The 15385-nt window shown below is 56.3% G+C and overlaps 5 protein-coding genes across 5 annotated transcripts; 2 read left to right on the forward strand and 3 right to left on the reverse strand.

Moving 5' to 3' along the window:
* Nucleotides 1-2756: 2756 nt before the first annotated feature.
* On the forward strand, nucleotides 2757-4363 carry SCHCODRAFT_02636333 (protein serine/threonine phosphatase 2C). The gene is made up of 4 exons (XM_050345911.1): nucleotides 2757-2969; nucleotides 3024-3407; nucleotides 3468-3629; nucleotides 3686-4363. The coding sequence occupies exons 1-4, from the start codon at nucleotides 2762-2764 to the stop codon at nucleotides 4174-4176; spliced, it is 1245 nt and encodes a 414-aa protein (XP_050198426.1). The 5' UTR covers nucleotides 2757-2761; the 3' UTR covers nucleotides 4177-4363.
* A 174-nt stretch (nucleotides 4364-4537) lies between these two features.
* On the reverse strand, nucleotides 4538-5874 carry SCHCODRAFT_01158953 (uncharacterized protein; the record flags this gene model as incomplete). The annotated part of the gene is made up of 7 exons (XM_003028703.3): nucleotides 4538-4662; nucleotides 4716-4862; nucleotides 4935-5024; nucleotides 5088-5184; nucleotides 5228-5393; nucleotides 5560-5721; nucleotides 5787-5874. 6 exons carry the CDS (start codon nucleotides 5872-5874, stop codon nucleotides 4758-4760), a joined length of 708 nt encoding a protein of 235 aa, XP_003028749.1. The 3' UTR covers nucleotides 4538-4662; nucleotides 4716-4757.
* Nucleotides 5875-6606: 732 nt separating this feature from the next.
* Nucleotides 6607-8085, forward strand: SCHCODRAFT_01158954 (uncharacterized protein; the record flags this gene model as incomplete). Its single annotated transcript, XM_003029016.3, has 8 exons — nucleotides 6607-6695; nucleotides 6756-6832; nucleotides 6889-6900; nucleotides 6948-7069; nucleotides 7419-7535; nucleotides 7599-7688; nucleotides 7761-7907; nucleotides 7961-8085. The coding sequence occupies 7 exons, from the start codon at nucleotides 6607-6609 to the stop codon at nucleotides 7863-7865; spliced, it is 612 nt and encodes a 203-aa protein (XP_003029062.1). The 3' UTR covers nucleotides 7866-7907; nucleotides 7961-8085.
* Nucleotides 8086-8300: 215 nt separating this feature from the next.
* On the reverse strand, nucleotides 8301-13486 carry SCHCODRAFT_02550939 (uncharacterized protein). Its single transcript, XM_003028702.3, has 19 exons — nucleotides 13400-13486; nucleotides 13267-13338; nucleotides 13182-13212; nucleotides 13000-13118; nucleotides 12878-12946; nucleotides 11808-12826; nucleotides 11519-11755; nucleotides 11325-11467; nucleotides 11198-11275; nucleotides 10977-11146; nucleotides 10872-10923; nucleotides 10678-10820; nucleotides 10598-10628; nucleotides 10327-10549; nucleotides 10041-10275; nucleotides 9813-9987; nucleotides 9172-9762; nucleotides 8911-9123; nucleotides 8301-8860 (listed from the first exon to the last, which is right to left on the reverse strand). The coding sequence occupies exons 1-19, from the start codon at nucleotides 13469-13471 to the stop codon at nucleotides 8550-8552; spliced, it is 3984 nt and encodes a 1327-aa protein (XP_003028748.1). The 5' UTR covers nucleotides 13472-13486; the 3' UTR covers nucleotides 8301-8549.
* A 185-nt stretch (nucleotides 13487-13671) lies between these two features.
* SCHCODRAFT_02550942 (RTA1-domain-containing protein) lies at nucleotides 13672-15186 on the reverse strand (the record flags this gene model as incomplete). Its single annotated transcript, XM_003028701.2, has 8 exons — nucleotides 13672-13831; nucleotides 13894-14007; nucleotides 14062-14132; nucleotides 14188-14353; nucleotides 14437-14580; nucleotides 14643-14735; nucleotides 14800-14964; nucleotides 15024-15186. 8 exons carry the CDS (start codon nucleotides 15184-15186, stop codon nucleotides 13785-13787), a joined length of 963 nt encoding a protein of 320 aa, XP_003028747.2. The 3' UTR covers nucleotides 13672-13784.
* Between the last annotated feature and the right edge of the window lie 199 nt (nucleotides 15187-15385).

Genomic DNA, 15385 nt, shown 5'->3' on the forward strand with positions numbered 1-15385 from the left:
CGCTGGGTCAGCCTCCGAGAGACGCCTCGAGATAGTACAGAGAGGGGAAGTGGGGGAAGAACGAAGGAGACTTGCCTTGGAAATATGAGGCACGGGGTGAGAAAAAAAAGTAAGGCGCACTACTGACTGGCCACTCTGGATGGCGACGTCTGCTTTTATATGCCCCAGTAATATACGAGAATTTGTTGGTAGCAGGAAATCAATTAGGCGCCTGTTAGGATGCCTTCCGGCGCCAAGATAGTCTCGAAGAAATGGTTGCGCACAGAGCGGAGTTTCACGGCTATGACTTGGCTAGGCCCTGCGAGCGCAAAACAGACAGTGCCGAACGATGTTCTCCCTCGATGAGAAAGGAGGTGTTGACTCACCGGATATATTGGTCACGAAGTGGGCGCTCGCCATCGGGACCGCAGTGCAGGCCTAATCCACAGGTGTATATCGAGGTAGATCTCCGGGCGCCACAGCACAAGGGTCCCGTAGAGAACAGACGCGCGGAAGAAGATGTGGGGTAGAATGATGCTAGTCTTTATTGTCGAGTAGCGCGGAGCAGACAAGGTCAACATCACCTTCCGTGATTTCGTCTTGTTCCGAGGTCCGTTCACGCTAGAGCACGACTGCAATTAGAAGGCGAATTGCAGGAACTAGCTCACACTGTTGATCGCTGAGTTCGGTCGCTGCATTTGCCGGGGCCCGGAACGAGTGCGGAGACCAGGGACTATTGTCTATCAGAAGTCGAAGCGCGTTCCGTCAATTCGAGGCCGCCGGACCGTGACTCTGATGGCGAAAGCGCCACTACGAAGGCCGCTCTGAATCACATCGTCAGCGCCAAGGTAGGCTGAGTCTCAGCGGTGACTGCAGCACGCACAGTTCCGAGGAGACTTTCGAGAGCATTAATCAGGTGTGCGTCGCCAAGGAATGTAGCACACTAGATGAGGGTGAGGTTGCGAAGTCATCTTGATATGAACGTTCGGACAGACAGCGGAAAAGGAGATTGGATGACGCGCCACGTTGTGACCGCGTGGGCGCCAACCCGATGGGGTCAACTATCATCGAGTCGTTCCTCATTTCCCTACAGCTTTCTCAAGCCTGCAACGGCATCATCCTGGCTCATATAGGAATCTTCGATGTGCTGCGTATCAATAGTTCCTGGTCGTTTGCGAACGGACGGCCTCCGAGATCAGTGAGTGAAATGATCAATTGTCACCGGCTTCCATTGTGTGCTAGCTCATCTCTCGTCGCTTCTGCAAAGCTGACTCGGTCTACAAGCAGAAGAACCATCTAGTGTTGCTAGGACGAGGGTCCGCTTGAAGATGGCAATGCAGATGTCGAGGTCCGAGTCAGCGCTTTTCGACAGCAAACTATCAAAAAACTCGCACCTCGTCTTCATCTGCGCGCGCCCTTGTCTTCTGCACGACTTGAAGCTACCCGAAATCTGGGTCTCACATGACTCTATTAGATGTGTCACCTTATTTTGATACGTGGCAGGCGTCCCATCGACCAATTTCGCCATGCGGCACGATGCCCACTTCATGGCCAATCCACTGAATGCGTCTACAACAGCGCAATATATCCCTGAACCGAGCAAGATCACCATTCGGCGCTATCGCCAATGTATCAAGGACTTGGTGAGTCATACCATAGCTGTGGCACCCCGCATAGAGTTCACCACGACACGATCCTTTGGAAGGCCAACGTATGGCTCGGACCCGGCTCCTGGGAGCTTCCTGATAGGCGCCGCGCTGCATTACTGACTAATATTCGAAGTGCGTATCTTCGAACGTTGCTACTGGTACCCACAGGGCGCAGACAGTCTCTTCCCGCCCCTCCGTCTGATTTTTTCAAGAGAGCAGCTCTCGTGCTTCGTCAACACTGTCGCTCTCGACCCCCTCCCTTCTTCTGGTTGTTCCTCATCGCAGAACCTCTGCAGTGAACCTGGACTGCTGTTATGTATATACTCCCTCCCAAGTGCGTAAGCCCGCCTTTGGGGATGCCTGGCTGCAGTCGGTCGATCGCCTCAGCGGACTCGTTATGTCTACAACCACTTCTGTCACACACACGGCTGACACGTCTCCGCGTCTTTAGTTCGACATTCTTCTGGTCAATGCGACATACAATGGTCAGTACCTGCGCTCCTGCGACACGCGGCATCATACGATCCTGAAGAAGACGGAACTGCAAGTTGACCAGTAGTCGCATGGCTAGAGGCTTCCACCTTCGGCCTTACCCGAATCTGCTCATCGAACGAGCCTTTTTTTTAATGGTATGACCACATATTTATAGTCCACATGAAGGAATTCCGAAAGGCCAGGAGCGCCCCATGCAGGGAGGTTGTGTTCCCTGGGATTTCGCGAGTGGGCTTGCCTGCTTAAATGTTAAGTTGGCTATGCGCACATGGGGACGACGGTATGTGCTGTCTACGATTACACTCGCCTTAAAGGCCGTACTACAGCATCGCTACTATGATCCCGGACCTCGCACATCCTGACTCTCTGGCCCTTGTTTCTGTGATAGATTACATGCCTGCACGGATGTGTTATCGTGCCTTGAGCAATACTGAGACCAAGGCTACCAAAGACAAATTCTGCGGCGTATGAGACGAGAAAAGCTTGAGCCCGGCGAGTAAGTTGAACGTGACCACTCTGTTGAACTGTGTTTGGTCGTGTAGGTCCACACGTGGCAAACACCTTCGTTGATTCTGATGGCAGTGAAAGTTCAACACGCTGCTGAATCACCTGACCATCCAACACGGTGCTCTTCCGCAACCATGACAGCCGCGCCAGAATCTTCAGTAAACGTCGCTGAAGCCGACCTCGGCGCTGCATACAACGCTTTGTGCACCTCTGGAATCGATGCGATTGATGAAGTGGGCCTCGAGGTCCATCATTCGTCCCTTCGCGGGTTGAAGGCTGTGAGCGAGGATAGGATCGCCATTCACTCCTGCGCTTTGGGCGTGCTGATCGCCATCTTCGATGGTGCGTTTTCCGCCCTCAAACTGTAGGCTTCTGCCTGACTGAGCGCGTCTGCAGGTCATTACACGGACGAGTTGTCTGATTACGCCGCCAAGGTCCTGCCTCAACAGCTCTGTGAACGTATCTCTCGCAATGTCTCCTCAACTAACGCTGTCGATATATCTGCGGCAGTCGAGGAGGCTCTCATCAAAGGCATAGAAGACTTCGATGCCTCGTTACTCCACGACTTTTTGAAGCATTTCCCACAAGGTGCAGACACCAACTGGGACGACCCGCTTTGGGACGACTCGTCGGAGGTCTTCGAGATCATCGGATACACGCGGGATGATCCCATTTTTATGGCCGGCAGGCGTACGATAGTTGGCTCCACGGCGCTTGTCTGCTTTGTGGACAAGGATAAGAAGAATTTGTGGGTAGCGTCATTGGGGGACTCGGAGGCAGGTAAGCGGGTGATCTTCGGCCGTATACTCTACTCTGCTGAAGAAGGCGCTCTCCACGCAGTGATTGGTCGCGTCGTCGACGGCCAGGTTCAATGCGAGATTCTGAACGACTTTCACAATTGCGATAACCCCGCGGAGGTTTCCCGGTTGCAAGCTGAGCACCCCGGCGAGCCATCTGTTGTCTATAACAGACGCAATCTGGGATATCTCGCCGTCACCCGTGGTCAGTAGCCTCTCCATCGATCAAAGCTAGCGACTAAAATTCTGCCTACACAACAGCACTCGGTGACTTCCCGATGAAGGTCGGCTTGCGCCTTACCACGAAAATTCTTACCTACGCGTACCCATCTTACCTGGGCACCAACAACATCGAGGATTGGCAGAACCGCGGCCATCTTCACCCTCCATACATATCCTCCACGCCAACAGTCGTTCGACGTGCTCTCGCGCCAGGTGATGTCCTCATCATGTCTTCAGATGGTCTTCGCCTCGCTTTGGAAAAGCTTGAAAGCGAGGAGTCCAAGACGCGCGCCATGGTCGCGCTCGCTACTGATAGTGGTTTGGACACTGCATCGGCCAAGTTGCTCTTTGACAAGCTTGGGCACGATATGATGGCACCGGCGGCGAGCGACAACGTCGCGGATCGTGTCATTAGAAACGCTCTCTTTGGAATGGATCGGGAAAAGATGGCGGATGCTTTGGTCACGACACATGCGGATCCAGCCTACTACCGTGACGATATATCGGTGGCGGTCGTTCGAATCACCTAATTGGATTGCCGGGCCTTCATCGCGCGCATTGAATTCTGCTTGAATTTGTTGTAGCTTGACTTGCCAACGGTAGACAGCGGTCGTGATGTATTTGGCTTGGGGTATACCTTGAGAAAGCCCATAGCTCAGCGCGCGTTCGGCGTCCAAACGCGAAGTAGATTTTCTCAATATATAAAGGTATGCCGGCTGATCTGGCGTAGCTCTCAAGATATGAAGAACGAGTCTAGGCGTGTTCTTGATTGGTGGCCGAATGTTTAACAACAACTTGCGGTCATGCAAGCGTCGAGTATCTTGCGAGGACGATGCTACGACCTCGAGACGCTAGCTGGCTGGCCAAGTTGAGGTTCTTGCGGGTCACGCAAAGTTTGGAACACAGATGATACGATTTCAAGCGACAGTTATACACCAAGATGGGGGCATAGTAGTAGTACAGCGATCAGACATCGAGGGACACGTTAGGGAGAGAAGAACGATGCGCCGCGGGGACTGTCGTGCGAGTCGTGAGCGACGGCGTCGAGCGGCGCAGGAAGCCGGCGTACCTTTGTGCGGCGCGACTGCCAGTGGTGAGGAGCGTTGAGCGCTTAGGCCTTGGTGGTGCCGGAGCTGCCGCCTCTGCCGCCGCTGCTTCCGCCCTTCCCGTCCTTGCCCCTGCGGGAGGTGTCCTTCTTCGGCGCGCCAGGGTTGTACTGCGATGAAGTGGGTTAGCCGGGGAGCCGGCCCCGCGGATGTTGAACGCGAATGCAGCGGAGGATACATACGTTGACCGAAGACTGGCAGTTAGACTGACCACAATCGCTGACTTTGATGTTGGGGGTCGCCCTACCGTCGGTGCTTGTGAACGTGCACATCTGTCGGGACAACAGTCAATCTCGACAGCGAGCGGGGGCGAGGGTTGTGGGAAGACGGCTTACTTCGTGGGTTGGATAGGAGTTGTGTGTTGTGTGGCTGACTTTGAGGGGAGAGTAGACAATGAGGAGGCTTGTCTGGAGGACTCTCACCTCAGCGCTGCTGCTTATATACCCGTCATTATGGGTGAAAAGAAATTGTTCACGCAGCATGCGCGGCACCGTAGTCGTGTGTGGACCACGGCATCCATTCGAGAGGGGCTGTCCCGAATTCTGGCGGGCAGCCGAGTGCGGTCCCGGATGACTCGCTCAACATGGTTTCGACGCTGTTCCCTCGAGTTCCACAAGTGAAGAGGGCGAACATGACCAAAGCTGTGAACAAATCGCAATGAGCGCCAGCCTCGAGGTGCTAGTCAGGACCCCGCGAGTAGCAATACAAAACACAGTTCGCTGCTCCTTCGAGGAGTCAGCAAGGTTCGTCACACTGGATCGCAGATGAGGGCGAAGGGCAGAAAGCATTGAGGGATGCGGCGCTTACCGGCATGCTTCGTTCTCCCCCTTCGGCAGCCTCCGTGGTCGCACTCCAGCATCGCAGTCTGTGCTTCGGGCTCCCTTCGGTGCACAACGAGACCCAGGTCGAGCGCATTCGTCCTAATCCCGAGATGCCAAGCTCGCCAGGGGCACTTCGTAGGGCAAAGGACTATACAAGACTCAGGAAGATCATGCTCTCGTCGAGGGATCAGCCATGTCGCCGCTCTGTCGTACGCAGTGTCACACTTGCGCCTCCATTGTACGAACGCGCCGCGACTGCTCCATTGGAGCCACGACTGCCGGGGATATGATAGTCTCGCATCGCGCGCGCCTGATGTGGCGATCAGTGAAGGTCACAACTACGCGCTGAGCAAAGCCAGCGCATCAAGCCCATGATGGTGTCTGGCCGTGAGTCATGCCGCTGCACAGACGTCCTTCGCTGGATGCGATGCGCTTTGCGTGTGTGGCATGAGGCATCTTGCTAAGCGTGCCTGCGCGCGTCGTGAGCGTAGCCACAGGCTCGTGCAAGCGATAACGCAGGGCAAGCAATGGCGTAGGGCAAGCGAAGACTGTTATTCAGGACCCGAATGGCTGAAAGAGTCGGATGAAGGACTCTTCTGCGAAGGCAAGGACCCGAGATTAGGCGCTAACGGCGACCGCAGGTTGATAGTAGGCTTCAAATTATGTGACTCACTAATACATCAGAGAGGCAGAGAGAACTTGTGTTGGACTTCAAATGCGCATGAACTACGGCGCGACTCGGCGGCACTTGCGATATCCGGAAAACAGTGAACTCACTACTAATCCATGCGACTGGCTTGAAGTTGATGTATTGAACAGCCTTCGTGTAATCTGGGACCCAAAAGAGAGGTAGCTTCCCGCGGTTAAATTGAAGTTATCAAGCACCGGACGTTCGGTTGTCGGTCAGCAGCAGGAGACCCTGGCGTCTTCGTGTGCTGGGCGGAGTCGGGTTTGTGGGATAGACGAATTGAAATATCCAGAAGGACAAGGCTCGGGTGGCCGGTCCGATAATCCGCTTCTAGCTTCCGCTTTCATGAGTCTGATCAACAACACCGGACGCACCCCCGACGCTCAACACTCAGGAGTCCTAGATCCCTTTATTGAGCGTCTCCTACATTCAGAGTATGTTCTCCATCGACAGACGAATAGAACGAAGCCATGCGCAAACCCCTATGGTCATAGACCACCTCATCTAACGTCTCGAGGGAACGTCTGGTCGGAGCTCGAGTCGTCCCTTAGGAGGGCAACGCTTCGCATTCGTAAATTCTTGTACACGCAAGCGGACCGAATGATTCTGACCTCTGAATCGCATTAGGAATCGTCATAGGTCAAGCTTTACTCCGCGACCTTGATTCTCTTGACAGGACACCACAGGGATTAGGACGAATTCGCTCGACCTGGGTCTCGTTGTGCACCGAATGGAGCACGAAGCGCAGACTGCGACGCTGGAGTGCGACCACGGAGAGGCTGCCAAAGGGGGAGAACGAAGCACGCCGGTAAGCGCCGCTTTGTATCCCTCAATGATTTCTGCCCTTCGCCCTCATCTGCGATCCAGTGTGACGAACCTTGCTGACTCCTCGAAGGAGCAGCGAACTGTGTTTTGTATTGCTACTCGCGGGGTCCCGAGACTAGCATCTCGAGGCTGGCGCCCACCGCGAGTTGTTCACAGCTTTGGTCATGTTCGCCCTCTTCACTTGTGGGACTCGAGGGAACAGCATCGAAGCCATGCTGAGCGAGTCATCCGGGACCGCACTCGGCTGCCAGCCAGAATCCGGGACAGCCCCTCTTTCGAACGGATCGACTACGGTGCCGCGCATGCTGCGTTAACAATTTCTTTTCACCCAGAATGACGGGTATATAAGAGGCAGCGCTAGAGGGAGAGTCCTCCAGACAAGCCTCCTCATCGTCTACTCTCCCCTCAAAGTCAGCCGCACAACACACAACTCCTATCCAACCCACGAAGTAAGCCGTCTTCCCACAACCCTCGCCCTCGCTCGCTGTCGAGATTGACTGTTGTCCCGATAGATGTGCACGTTCACAAGCACCGACGGTAGGGCGACCCCCAACATCAAAGTCAGCGATTGTGGTCAGTCTATCTGCCCGTCTTCGGTCAACGTATGTATCCTCCGCTGCGTTCGCGTTCAACATCTGCGGGGCCGGCTCCCCGGCTAACCCACTTCATCGCAGTACAACCCTGGCGCGCCGAAGAAGGACACCTCCCGCAGGGGCAAGGACGGGAAGGGCGGAAGCAGCGGCGGCAGAGGCGGCAGCTCCGGCACCACCAAGGCCTAAGCGCTCAACGCTCCTCACCACTGGCAGTCGCGCCGCACAAAGGTACGCCGGCTTCCTGCGCCGCTCGACGCCGTCGCTCACGACTCGCACGACAGTCCCCGCGGCGCATCGTTCTTGTCTCCCTAACGTGTCCCTCGATGTCTGATCGCTGTACTACTACTATGCCCCCATCTTTGTGTGTAACTGTCGCTTGAAATCGTATTGTCTGTGTTCCGAACTTTGCACGTGGCTCGTCAAGACCTCAGCTTTACCATCCGGCTCGTCGCGTGGCACGACGGTGGCGTGGCTTTGGTTTGTCGCCATGCATCTCGGCAACGACCTTCACCTCTTAGGAAGACTTCGTACGACATGTCTTCACTCGGACTGCGAATCTTCAATGTCCTCCAAACAACGCTGTAGGACGGTCATGAAACCCTTGAGAAGGCGCATTTTCGAACGTAACGAGCAAGACGACTGGATTCAACCTGGGAGGAAAGCGTAATACGATACACAATAGGTGGGTTGTCTACGATAAGAAGAGCATAGCAAGGATTCATCTACCGGTAATCAACAAATAAGCACAGCAAATTAGAAGGGAGAAAGTATGCTGTCCGGGGCACGCGAGATGGTCAAGCAAGCCAACGCGAGTGAAAATACCAGCGCAGAAAGCAAGAAGGGGAGGCAAGCAAGGCCAGCACTCTAGACTTAGTCCTCGTCACGCAAGCGCTCGCCGCGCATGTTCAGACCGAACAAGTTAGCGAGCTCCTTGACAGACAAGCGACCAATCTTCTTGCCCTTGCCCTCACCGAGGGCGCCGTCCGCAAGCAGGGCCTTGCGCTCCTGCAGCCCGAGGATGCGGTCCTCGACGGTGTTGTCGATGACAAGGCGCTCGACGCGCACCTTGCGCGTCTGGCCGAGGCGATGCACGCGGTCGAAAGCCTGCGCCTCCACCGCCTCCGACCACCCGAGGTCGAGGGAGATGACGTTGTTGGCGCGAGTGAGGTTGAGCCCGACACCTGCAGGATGTGTGAGGATGTGCGGAGAGCTGAGGAAGTGTAGTATTTACCACCGCACTTGAGGGACATGAGCATGACCTTGGCCTTATCCTTGGCCATGAAGGCGCGGACGGCCGCGTCACGAGCATTGCGGCTCATGTCGCCCTGGTACTTGACGTGGGCGATGTGGCGCTCGGACAAGTAGTCGGAGAGCAAGCTGAGAGCAGTGGTCCACTGCGATACGAGGATGACCTTCTCATCCGGCTTCTCTTTGAACAGACGCTCTGATACGCAGTTAGACATCATCTCTCCAGTTCATGCAAGAGACTCACCTAGAGCTTCCATCATGTACTTCATCTTCGTCGACGGCAAGAACCTCGACATGAGATCGGCCTTCTCCTCACCCTCACCTTGCGCCGCGGCCGCGGGCTTCCTCTTGGGCAAACCATAGATGACCTCGTCGTCGGAGTCGTCGACGACCATCGCGCGGCCCTTGCCCTTCGCCCGCGACTTGGCCTGACGCTTGAGCGCGCGCTGGAGGTCCTTCTCCTCCTCGTCTTCGTCCGCCTCGACGACGAAGTCACTCATGTCGTCGTCGTAGTCGTCATCGTCGCTGTTGGACTCCGGCTCAGACTCAATGTCGTCCGCCCCGTAGCCGTCGTCCTCCGAGTCGATCCGCATCTTGTTGGAGGGGCGCCTGGTGCGAGTGGAGCGACGCCGAGGCAAGGCCTTAGCTTTACCCTTGCCCTTGGGATCCTTGTAGTCCTCATCGTCGTCGTTATCCTCTTCGTCCGACGAATCCTCGATGTCAATCACTTCGGCCTCCTCCTTCTTGACACGGCCATTGAGCTCGTCGTCCGTAGGCTCGAAAGCTTCACGCTTGTAAAGCCTGTCCTTGGAGATGGGCTCCCGGCAAGAAGGGCCTGCAATAAAATGTCAGCCATGTGGGAGGATCTCGCGAGAAAGCACGTACATGGACGCTCGTCCGCCTTGTATTTCTTCTCGTCATCGTTCTCGACGCGGGCCGTGGCCAGAACGTCGTGGATGCATCCAGCACAGTAAACATGCATGCACTTGGTGATCACCGCATCCGTAAGGTTGTCGAAGCAGATGGGGCACTCCTCTGGCTCGACGGTGGCATCCTCGGACTACGGGACGCGGTCAACTCATGCCCAGAGGTGTATCCATACACACGACTTACCTCCTTCTCAGCCGCCATGCGCGCGAGTGCCACCTCCTTCCGCTTATCCTTGACCTTCTGCACGAACTCGGCGCCCTCCTTGCGAAGCGCGCGGTTGAGCTCAGTCGCAATCTCGGGGTCGTCGACAGCGGCCTCGATGGCCGACACGAAGGCGTTCATATCCTCCTGGATGAGGCAAGGGTGTACGCAGCACTGGCGAAGGCGAAGCAGAAGCACGAGGACTTGGTGGTAGTTCCTGTTCGGCGCATCAGCTATAAGCTACACAAAGTCGAAGCGCTCGACTCACTTGAGCACCGTCCCCGCACGCAAGAACCGGTTGAACTGGTTCTGAGTCCTTGTCTCGACCTGGGTGTACACCGACCGCTCCTCCTCGGAGAAGATCAGCCTCGTTAGCTCGACGACCTTCTCCGGGAGATCGATGAGTGGTTTGCCGTCGAGCTTCGTGTTCTTCATGCGGCGGAGGAGGCAGGTGCGGAAGATGGCCTGCAGACGAGAGACGGCGAGTTGCGCTGCGAGGATGTGAGCCCACGTCAGGCGGAGAAAGTATGAATACTCACGATTCTTGCGCTCCAGAAGACCGATGTGTTGCTGAAAGGAGCGTCAGCGACACAAAATATGGTAGGGTGAATGTACATACCTGGAACTCCTTCAAGTCATACCAAGGGCGAACCTTGAGGAAGCGGAACATCCCGTATGCGTCCTGCAGACCATTGATGATGGGCGTGCCAGAGAGCACCCAACGGAACTCGGACTGAAGGTCAGTCACAGCACGAGAGACACCTGCACAGAATTTGAGCACGATGCAATCGCACATGTAGGAGGACAACTCACGAGTACGCCGGTTGCGGATGTTCTGCCCTTCGTCCAGGACGACGCGGTACCACTAACGCTCTACGGTGAGCTCCCAGACGAAAAAGGCGATGAGGGAACACATACGTCAACCTGGAAGAGCAGCCCCTTCGTCATCTTCTTGCCCTTGCTCTTCTTGGTCATCGGCTCGTCGTCGCTGTCGTCGACAATAAAGTCGTCGGAGCTAGCCTGGCCCTTGGTCTTCTTGCGCAGCGCCTTCTCCTTCTTCTTCATCTCGTTCTCCCAGTCGGGCCATTCTGCGAGGCCGATGAGCGTGAGCAGGAATGGTATTGTATGCCGTGACGTACCATTTGCCAGCGTCCCGTACGTCGTCAGCACAAAGTCGTAAGAGAGGAGCTCCTTCTTCGACCTCGGCTTCGTGCTCCCTGCGAGCATGTCAGCAGGCGTGCGAGCGCAAACGAGAGGCAGCCTTACCGTGATAGATCACGCATTCAAACCCGCAAGCCGTCTTCATCTCAATCTCGAGCGTCCATTGCGACAGTAGAGCCACCGGCGCAACGATGAGCGTCGTCTTGCAGTTGTTGTCCTTCGAGCGGTTGAAGACCATGGTCGCAATCCTGCATATACCCAATCAGTCTCCGCCGACCTAAGTCAACAGCGACACCTACATCTGCACGGTCTTCCCCAGGCCCATCTCATCCGCAAGGCAGCCGCCCTTCATCTTCGAGCGCTCCCGGTCGACCATCCACGCCACACCGATGGCTTGATGAGCCATGAGCGGCACTTGCATCCCATCGAGCAGCTGGTACTGGTTCTTCATCCCGAGCTTCTTCTGCGCCTGGTCGACCGTCGCGTTGTCCTCGAACTGCTCCGAGTTGCCTGCCTCGACGAGGAACTTCTCGATGCTGTCGGTGTCTATCAGCCCGCATATATGCGCATATACTCGACTTGACTTACTCGTCTGCCTTGGCCTGCGGCCCCTGGAAGTGGTCCCTGCCTCGACCGTGGAAGTTGCCCTCGGCGTCGAAGTTCTCCCAGCCGCCGACGGGCGCGATGTTGGGGATCGCCTCGCCAAACTTGTTCAGGATGGTCTCGGGCATCACGTCGGCCCCATCCGAGTCGACGTCCATGTCGTAGTCGAAGTCGCTCGAGGGCGGCAAGCTGGATGGCGGGAGGTGGACATCGGACCCCGAGGCGACGGGGGACGACCGCCGGCGGACAGCAGCACGCGGCTTAGGGCGAGATACCTTCGCAAAAGGAGACTCGAGCTTGACGTTTGAGGAGCTCGGCTCTGGCTTGACGGGCAAGCGTCTGATGGGCGGCAGGGGGGCGACGATGGGCTCTGGCTTGACGCGTCCGGGAAACGGGTTCGCGCTTGTGCTCAGGCCTTGGAGAACCGGCTTCTGGTCCACGGGTCGGCGCTTGAAGGACAGGTCGGCATACACGTGCGAGTTCGTGCGCCTCAGAGGTGAGCTCGGCGCGAGCGTCGGCAGCGACGCATTCAGACGCTCCTTCTTGTCGTTCAGGTCCTTGAGCTTCGAGTCGAGCTTGCGGGTGCGCGTCTGCTCTGCCTTGGTCGGCCTGACCTTGCGGCGCATGCGGAACAGGCTGCGCTGCAGCTCGGCGATCTCGATGGACACGGCCTCGATTTCTTCGCGGATATCCTCGACGCTGCGAACGTTCTCTGGCGATGAGTGACGAGACACAAAGCTAGTCTCGGTCTTGATGCGCTTGGGGGCGGAGGTCGCGGCCTTGCGCGCACTGGCGCTGGTAGAGGCATCGTTCGTGACGCGTTTCTTGGGAATGGTGGGCTCGGAGGGCTCTGGCTTGACGCCGCCCTTAGGCTTTGCGCCTACGCTCTTCTTGCGCGACAAGCTAGCATTGGATGGGTCGCGGCTAAGCGCACCACCCTTAAGACGCATCGGGTTGGAGCTGGATCCGGCAAGGGGAGAGTTGTCGGGCGCGAAGTCGTCGATCTACATGTATCGCATGAGCCTTTGATCGCGCATATATGGGGTCCAACGCACCACTTCGCGCTTCACGATCTCATTCTTGCCGCGGCGCGTCTTGTGCGACGCGTCATTCTCAATATGGCGCTGCAGATACACGTTCAGTACACGTTCCGCGAGTCCGACAACGCATCACGCACGCGATACACGCTCAAGGAGCCGATCCCGTCTTTCAGCCCGCCATCCGGGGCTCTGAAGCGCGGTTGGAGCTTCAGGGTCTTGGCCTGGCACGCTGGGTGCAGACACGTTATTTCCCCCACTGCATTAGGCAAGATTAGTGATTGAGCTTGGGAACGCCGCGGACCGCGGTGACGGCACTCACATGCCACATTGGGCTGGAGCGTAACGCGAAACTGGCGGGCGCGGTCAGTGGGGCTGAGCTCATTGAAGAGGTGTGGCAAACGCACGTTCGTCTCATTCGGATACAGACTCAAGTGTATGCTCAGTTCGTTGAGGTATGCTCGCGGGACGGCGCGATCCTAGTACGTACGGTCTCAGCATAAACAACACGAATGGTGGCAACGGCGACGAGGGACTCACAGGCGACGTCTGGGGCAGCCCCAAGGTCGTCTTTGCGAGCGCGACGAGCTGCGCCGGCGACAGTTCAGACATGCTGGATGGTGGTTGTGGTCAACAGCAGGGTCATAGCACACAATGGAATGGCCAAATGAGCGTGACTGATCTGTGACAAGACGCGCCAATTTGTCACGCGTCGGGTCCGCGACCTGTCACGCGCTTCTCGGATGACTCGCGTCATTGTTTATGACCGGCACGTGGAGGTCTTCTTAGTTTCCACGCCTCAGTTCGTTTTGGAGACGTCTTCTTAGGATAGAATAAAGAGCGAGAAGTAAGTACGTAGACAACAAATTATCATGTACAGGTATACAAAAATCCCTATCCCAAGTCCGATGAGAAAGAACCGCCGTCACGCATTCACTGCATCGGTGCGAGTATCCACCGAACCAGTGCCTTCTGTCATTAATCTCAGTAGATGGCCCGCGGAACGCAGTGCTTCAGTGTAATCAACTACGCACCCAATGAATCGAGTTTGATCCTCTCGCCTGCTGTCTGCTTCCGCAACAGGAAGCCTGGGTGGATGCAGTTCAGGCAGTACGTCGCAAGAATAATCATCGCGCCGTCCATCACGTCTGATTTGTCGGTCAGCAATGGATACACAAGCGAATGCAGTGGAAGGTACTCACCGAAGTACACCTCTGTCGTGATAATGCGACCTTGCCAGCCATCCAACAACTCGATTGTCCGGTAGATGGACCTATGCAAGCCGTTGTCAGCGCACTCAGGGCAGTCGAGTCCGCGCTTGTACGTACCGCACAAAGATGACCAGAATAGTAAACGTCAATCCTGACGACATCAGCTTCAAGTTCTGCGACATGGGATTCCGCTTCGCCGGCTGCTCGAGCGACTTGACGGGCTTGTCGGCGAAGTAGCGCACGAAGTACTCGATGAAGCACAATGTGAAGATAATGAGGCAGACTGGAGAGCGCTTGAGCCATCGGTCGAGTGGGACGAGCCAAGGAGGGAGGTTGGAAGATCAGAAAGAAACAATTGCTACGCACACATCTGAAACAAAATCCCTGCTAGCATGATGTTGCCGCCCTTGTCCGGGCTCTTGCCCTTCCCGAAGGCAGCAGAGGCGACACCACCTCCGAGGCCCTGGACGATGAGAGAGATGACGTCGCCCGTGCAGAAGATCACGCTGTCTGTTGAACAGTGCGGGTAAGTTCGAGTGATAACGCGGGGCGTACAGGAAGAGTGGGCTTACATCGCTTTGGACTCAATCGACTGTACGCGGGTCCAAGGATCTCAATAATCCTTCCCAAAATTATAAAGTTGGCAGCGAGAAGTGGTGTAGGGCCTGCACGCATGCGATAGTCAGTCAGGTTATCCCTGAGTGGCGCTCAAACGAAGAATCCACTGACCGATGATCGTGCAAGTAATCTGCATTTGGAACGCCCACTTCAGATGCACATTCCCCGAGCTTGCGTATCGCGCGCCCCAGCCGAGAAGTTCGAGGATTCCGGCGAGGACGGCGGTGGGATAGATGAACCAGGAGCGCGTTATTGCTGCTTCGCCGATGTGGAGGACTGCGAAAGTTGGGTCAGGTCAAAGAAGAAAGTCAAGCCTCGAAGGCGGGGCAACATACCAGTCGAGATGCCATACAAGACGAGGAATAAGATACAAATCCAGTCGGTGGGTGTATATCCATAAGGTGACCGACCGCCTAATGGGCCGGTGGACGAGGCCGCGCGGGCGACCAGGGTGGACGTCGCCTCCAGCGTCTCATTCAAGAAATTTACGGAATTCATCTAAATTGGGTGAAAAGGTGAAGGGAAAAGGGGGGAGAGATGCAGCAAACAAGCAATGGGACCACCACATCCGCCTCCCTTCGTTATATATGCCGCCCACCACTATCCACCTACCCGTACAGCTCGCTGGCAGCGGAGCATGGCCGCTTGCACAGGCAGCATGATAATCCTCCCGCCGAGCGCAGAGAGTGCGCGGTAT

The sequence above is a fragment of the Schizophyllum commune genome (assembly GCF_000143185.2).
Source record: "Schizophyllum commune H4-8 unplaced genomic scaffold SCHCOscaffold_10, whole genome shotgun sequence".
NCBI lineage: Eukaryota > Fungi > Basidiomycota > Agaricomycetes > Agaricales > Schizophyllaceae > Schizophyllum > Schizophyllum commune.

Coding starts and splice junctions, on each gene's coding strand:
- SCHCODRAFT_02550939 (XM_003028702.3), bottom strand. CDS start 13,471: ATGTCTGAACTGTCGCCGGCGCAGCTCGTCGCGCTCGCAAAGACGACC. Junction 13,213..13,266: donor TGTATCCGAATGAGACGAAC/GTGCGTTTGCCA, acceptor CGCGCCCGCCAG/TTTCGCGTTACGCTCCAGCC. Junction 9,763..9,812: donor CAAGGCGGACGAGCGTCCAT/GTACGTGCTTTC, acceptor ATTTTATTGCAG/GCCCTTCTTGCCGGGAGCCC.
- SCHCODRAFT_02636333 (XM_050345911.1), top strand. CDS start 2,762: ATGACAGCCGCGCCAGAATCTTCAGTAAACGTCGCTGAAGCCGACCTC. Junction 3,408..3,467: donor ATTGGGGGACTCGGAGGCAG/GTAAGCGGGTGA, acceptor CTCTCCACGCAG/TGATTGGTCGCGTCGTCGAC. Junction 3,630..3,685: donor ATATCTCGCCGTCACCCGTG/GTCAGTAGCCTC, acceptor CCTACACAACAG/CACTCGGTGACTTCCCGATG.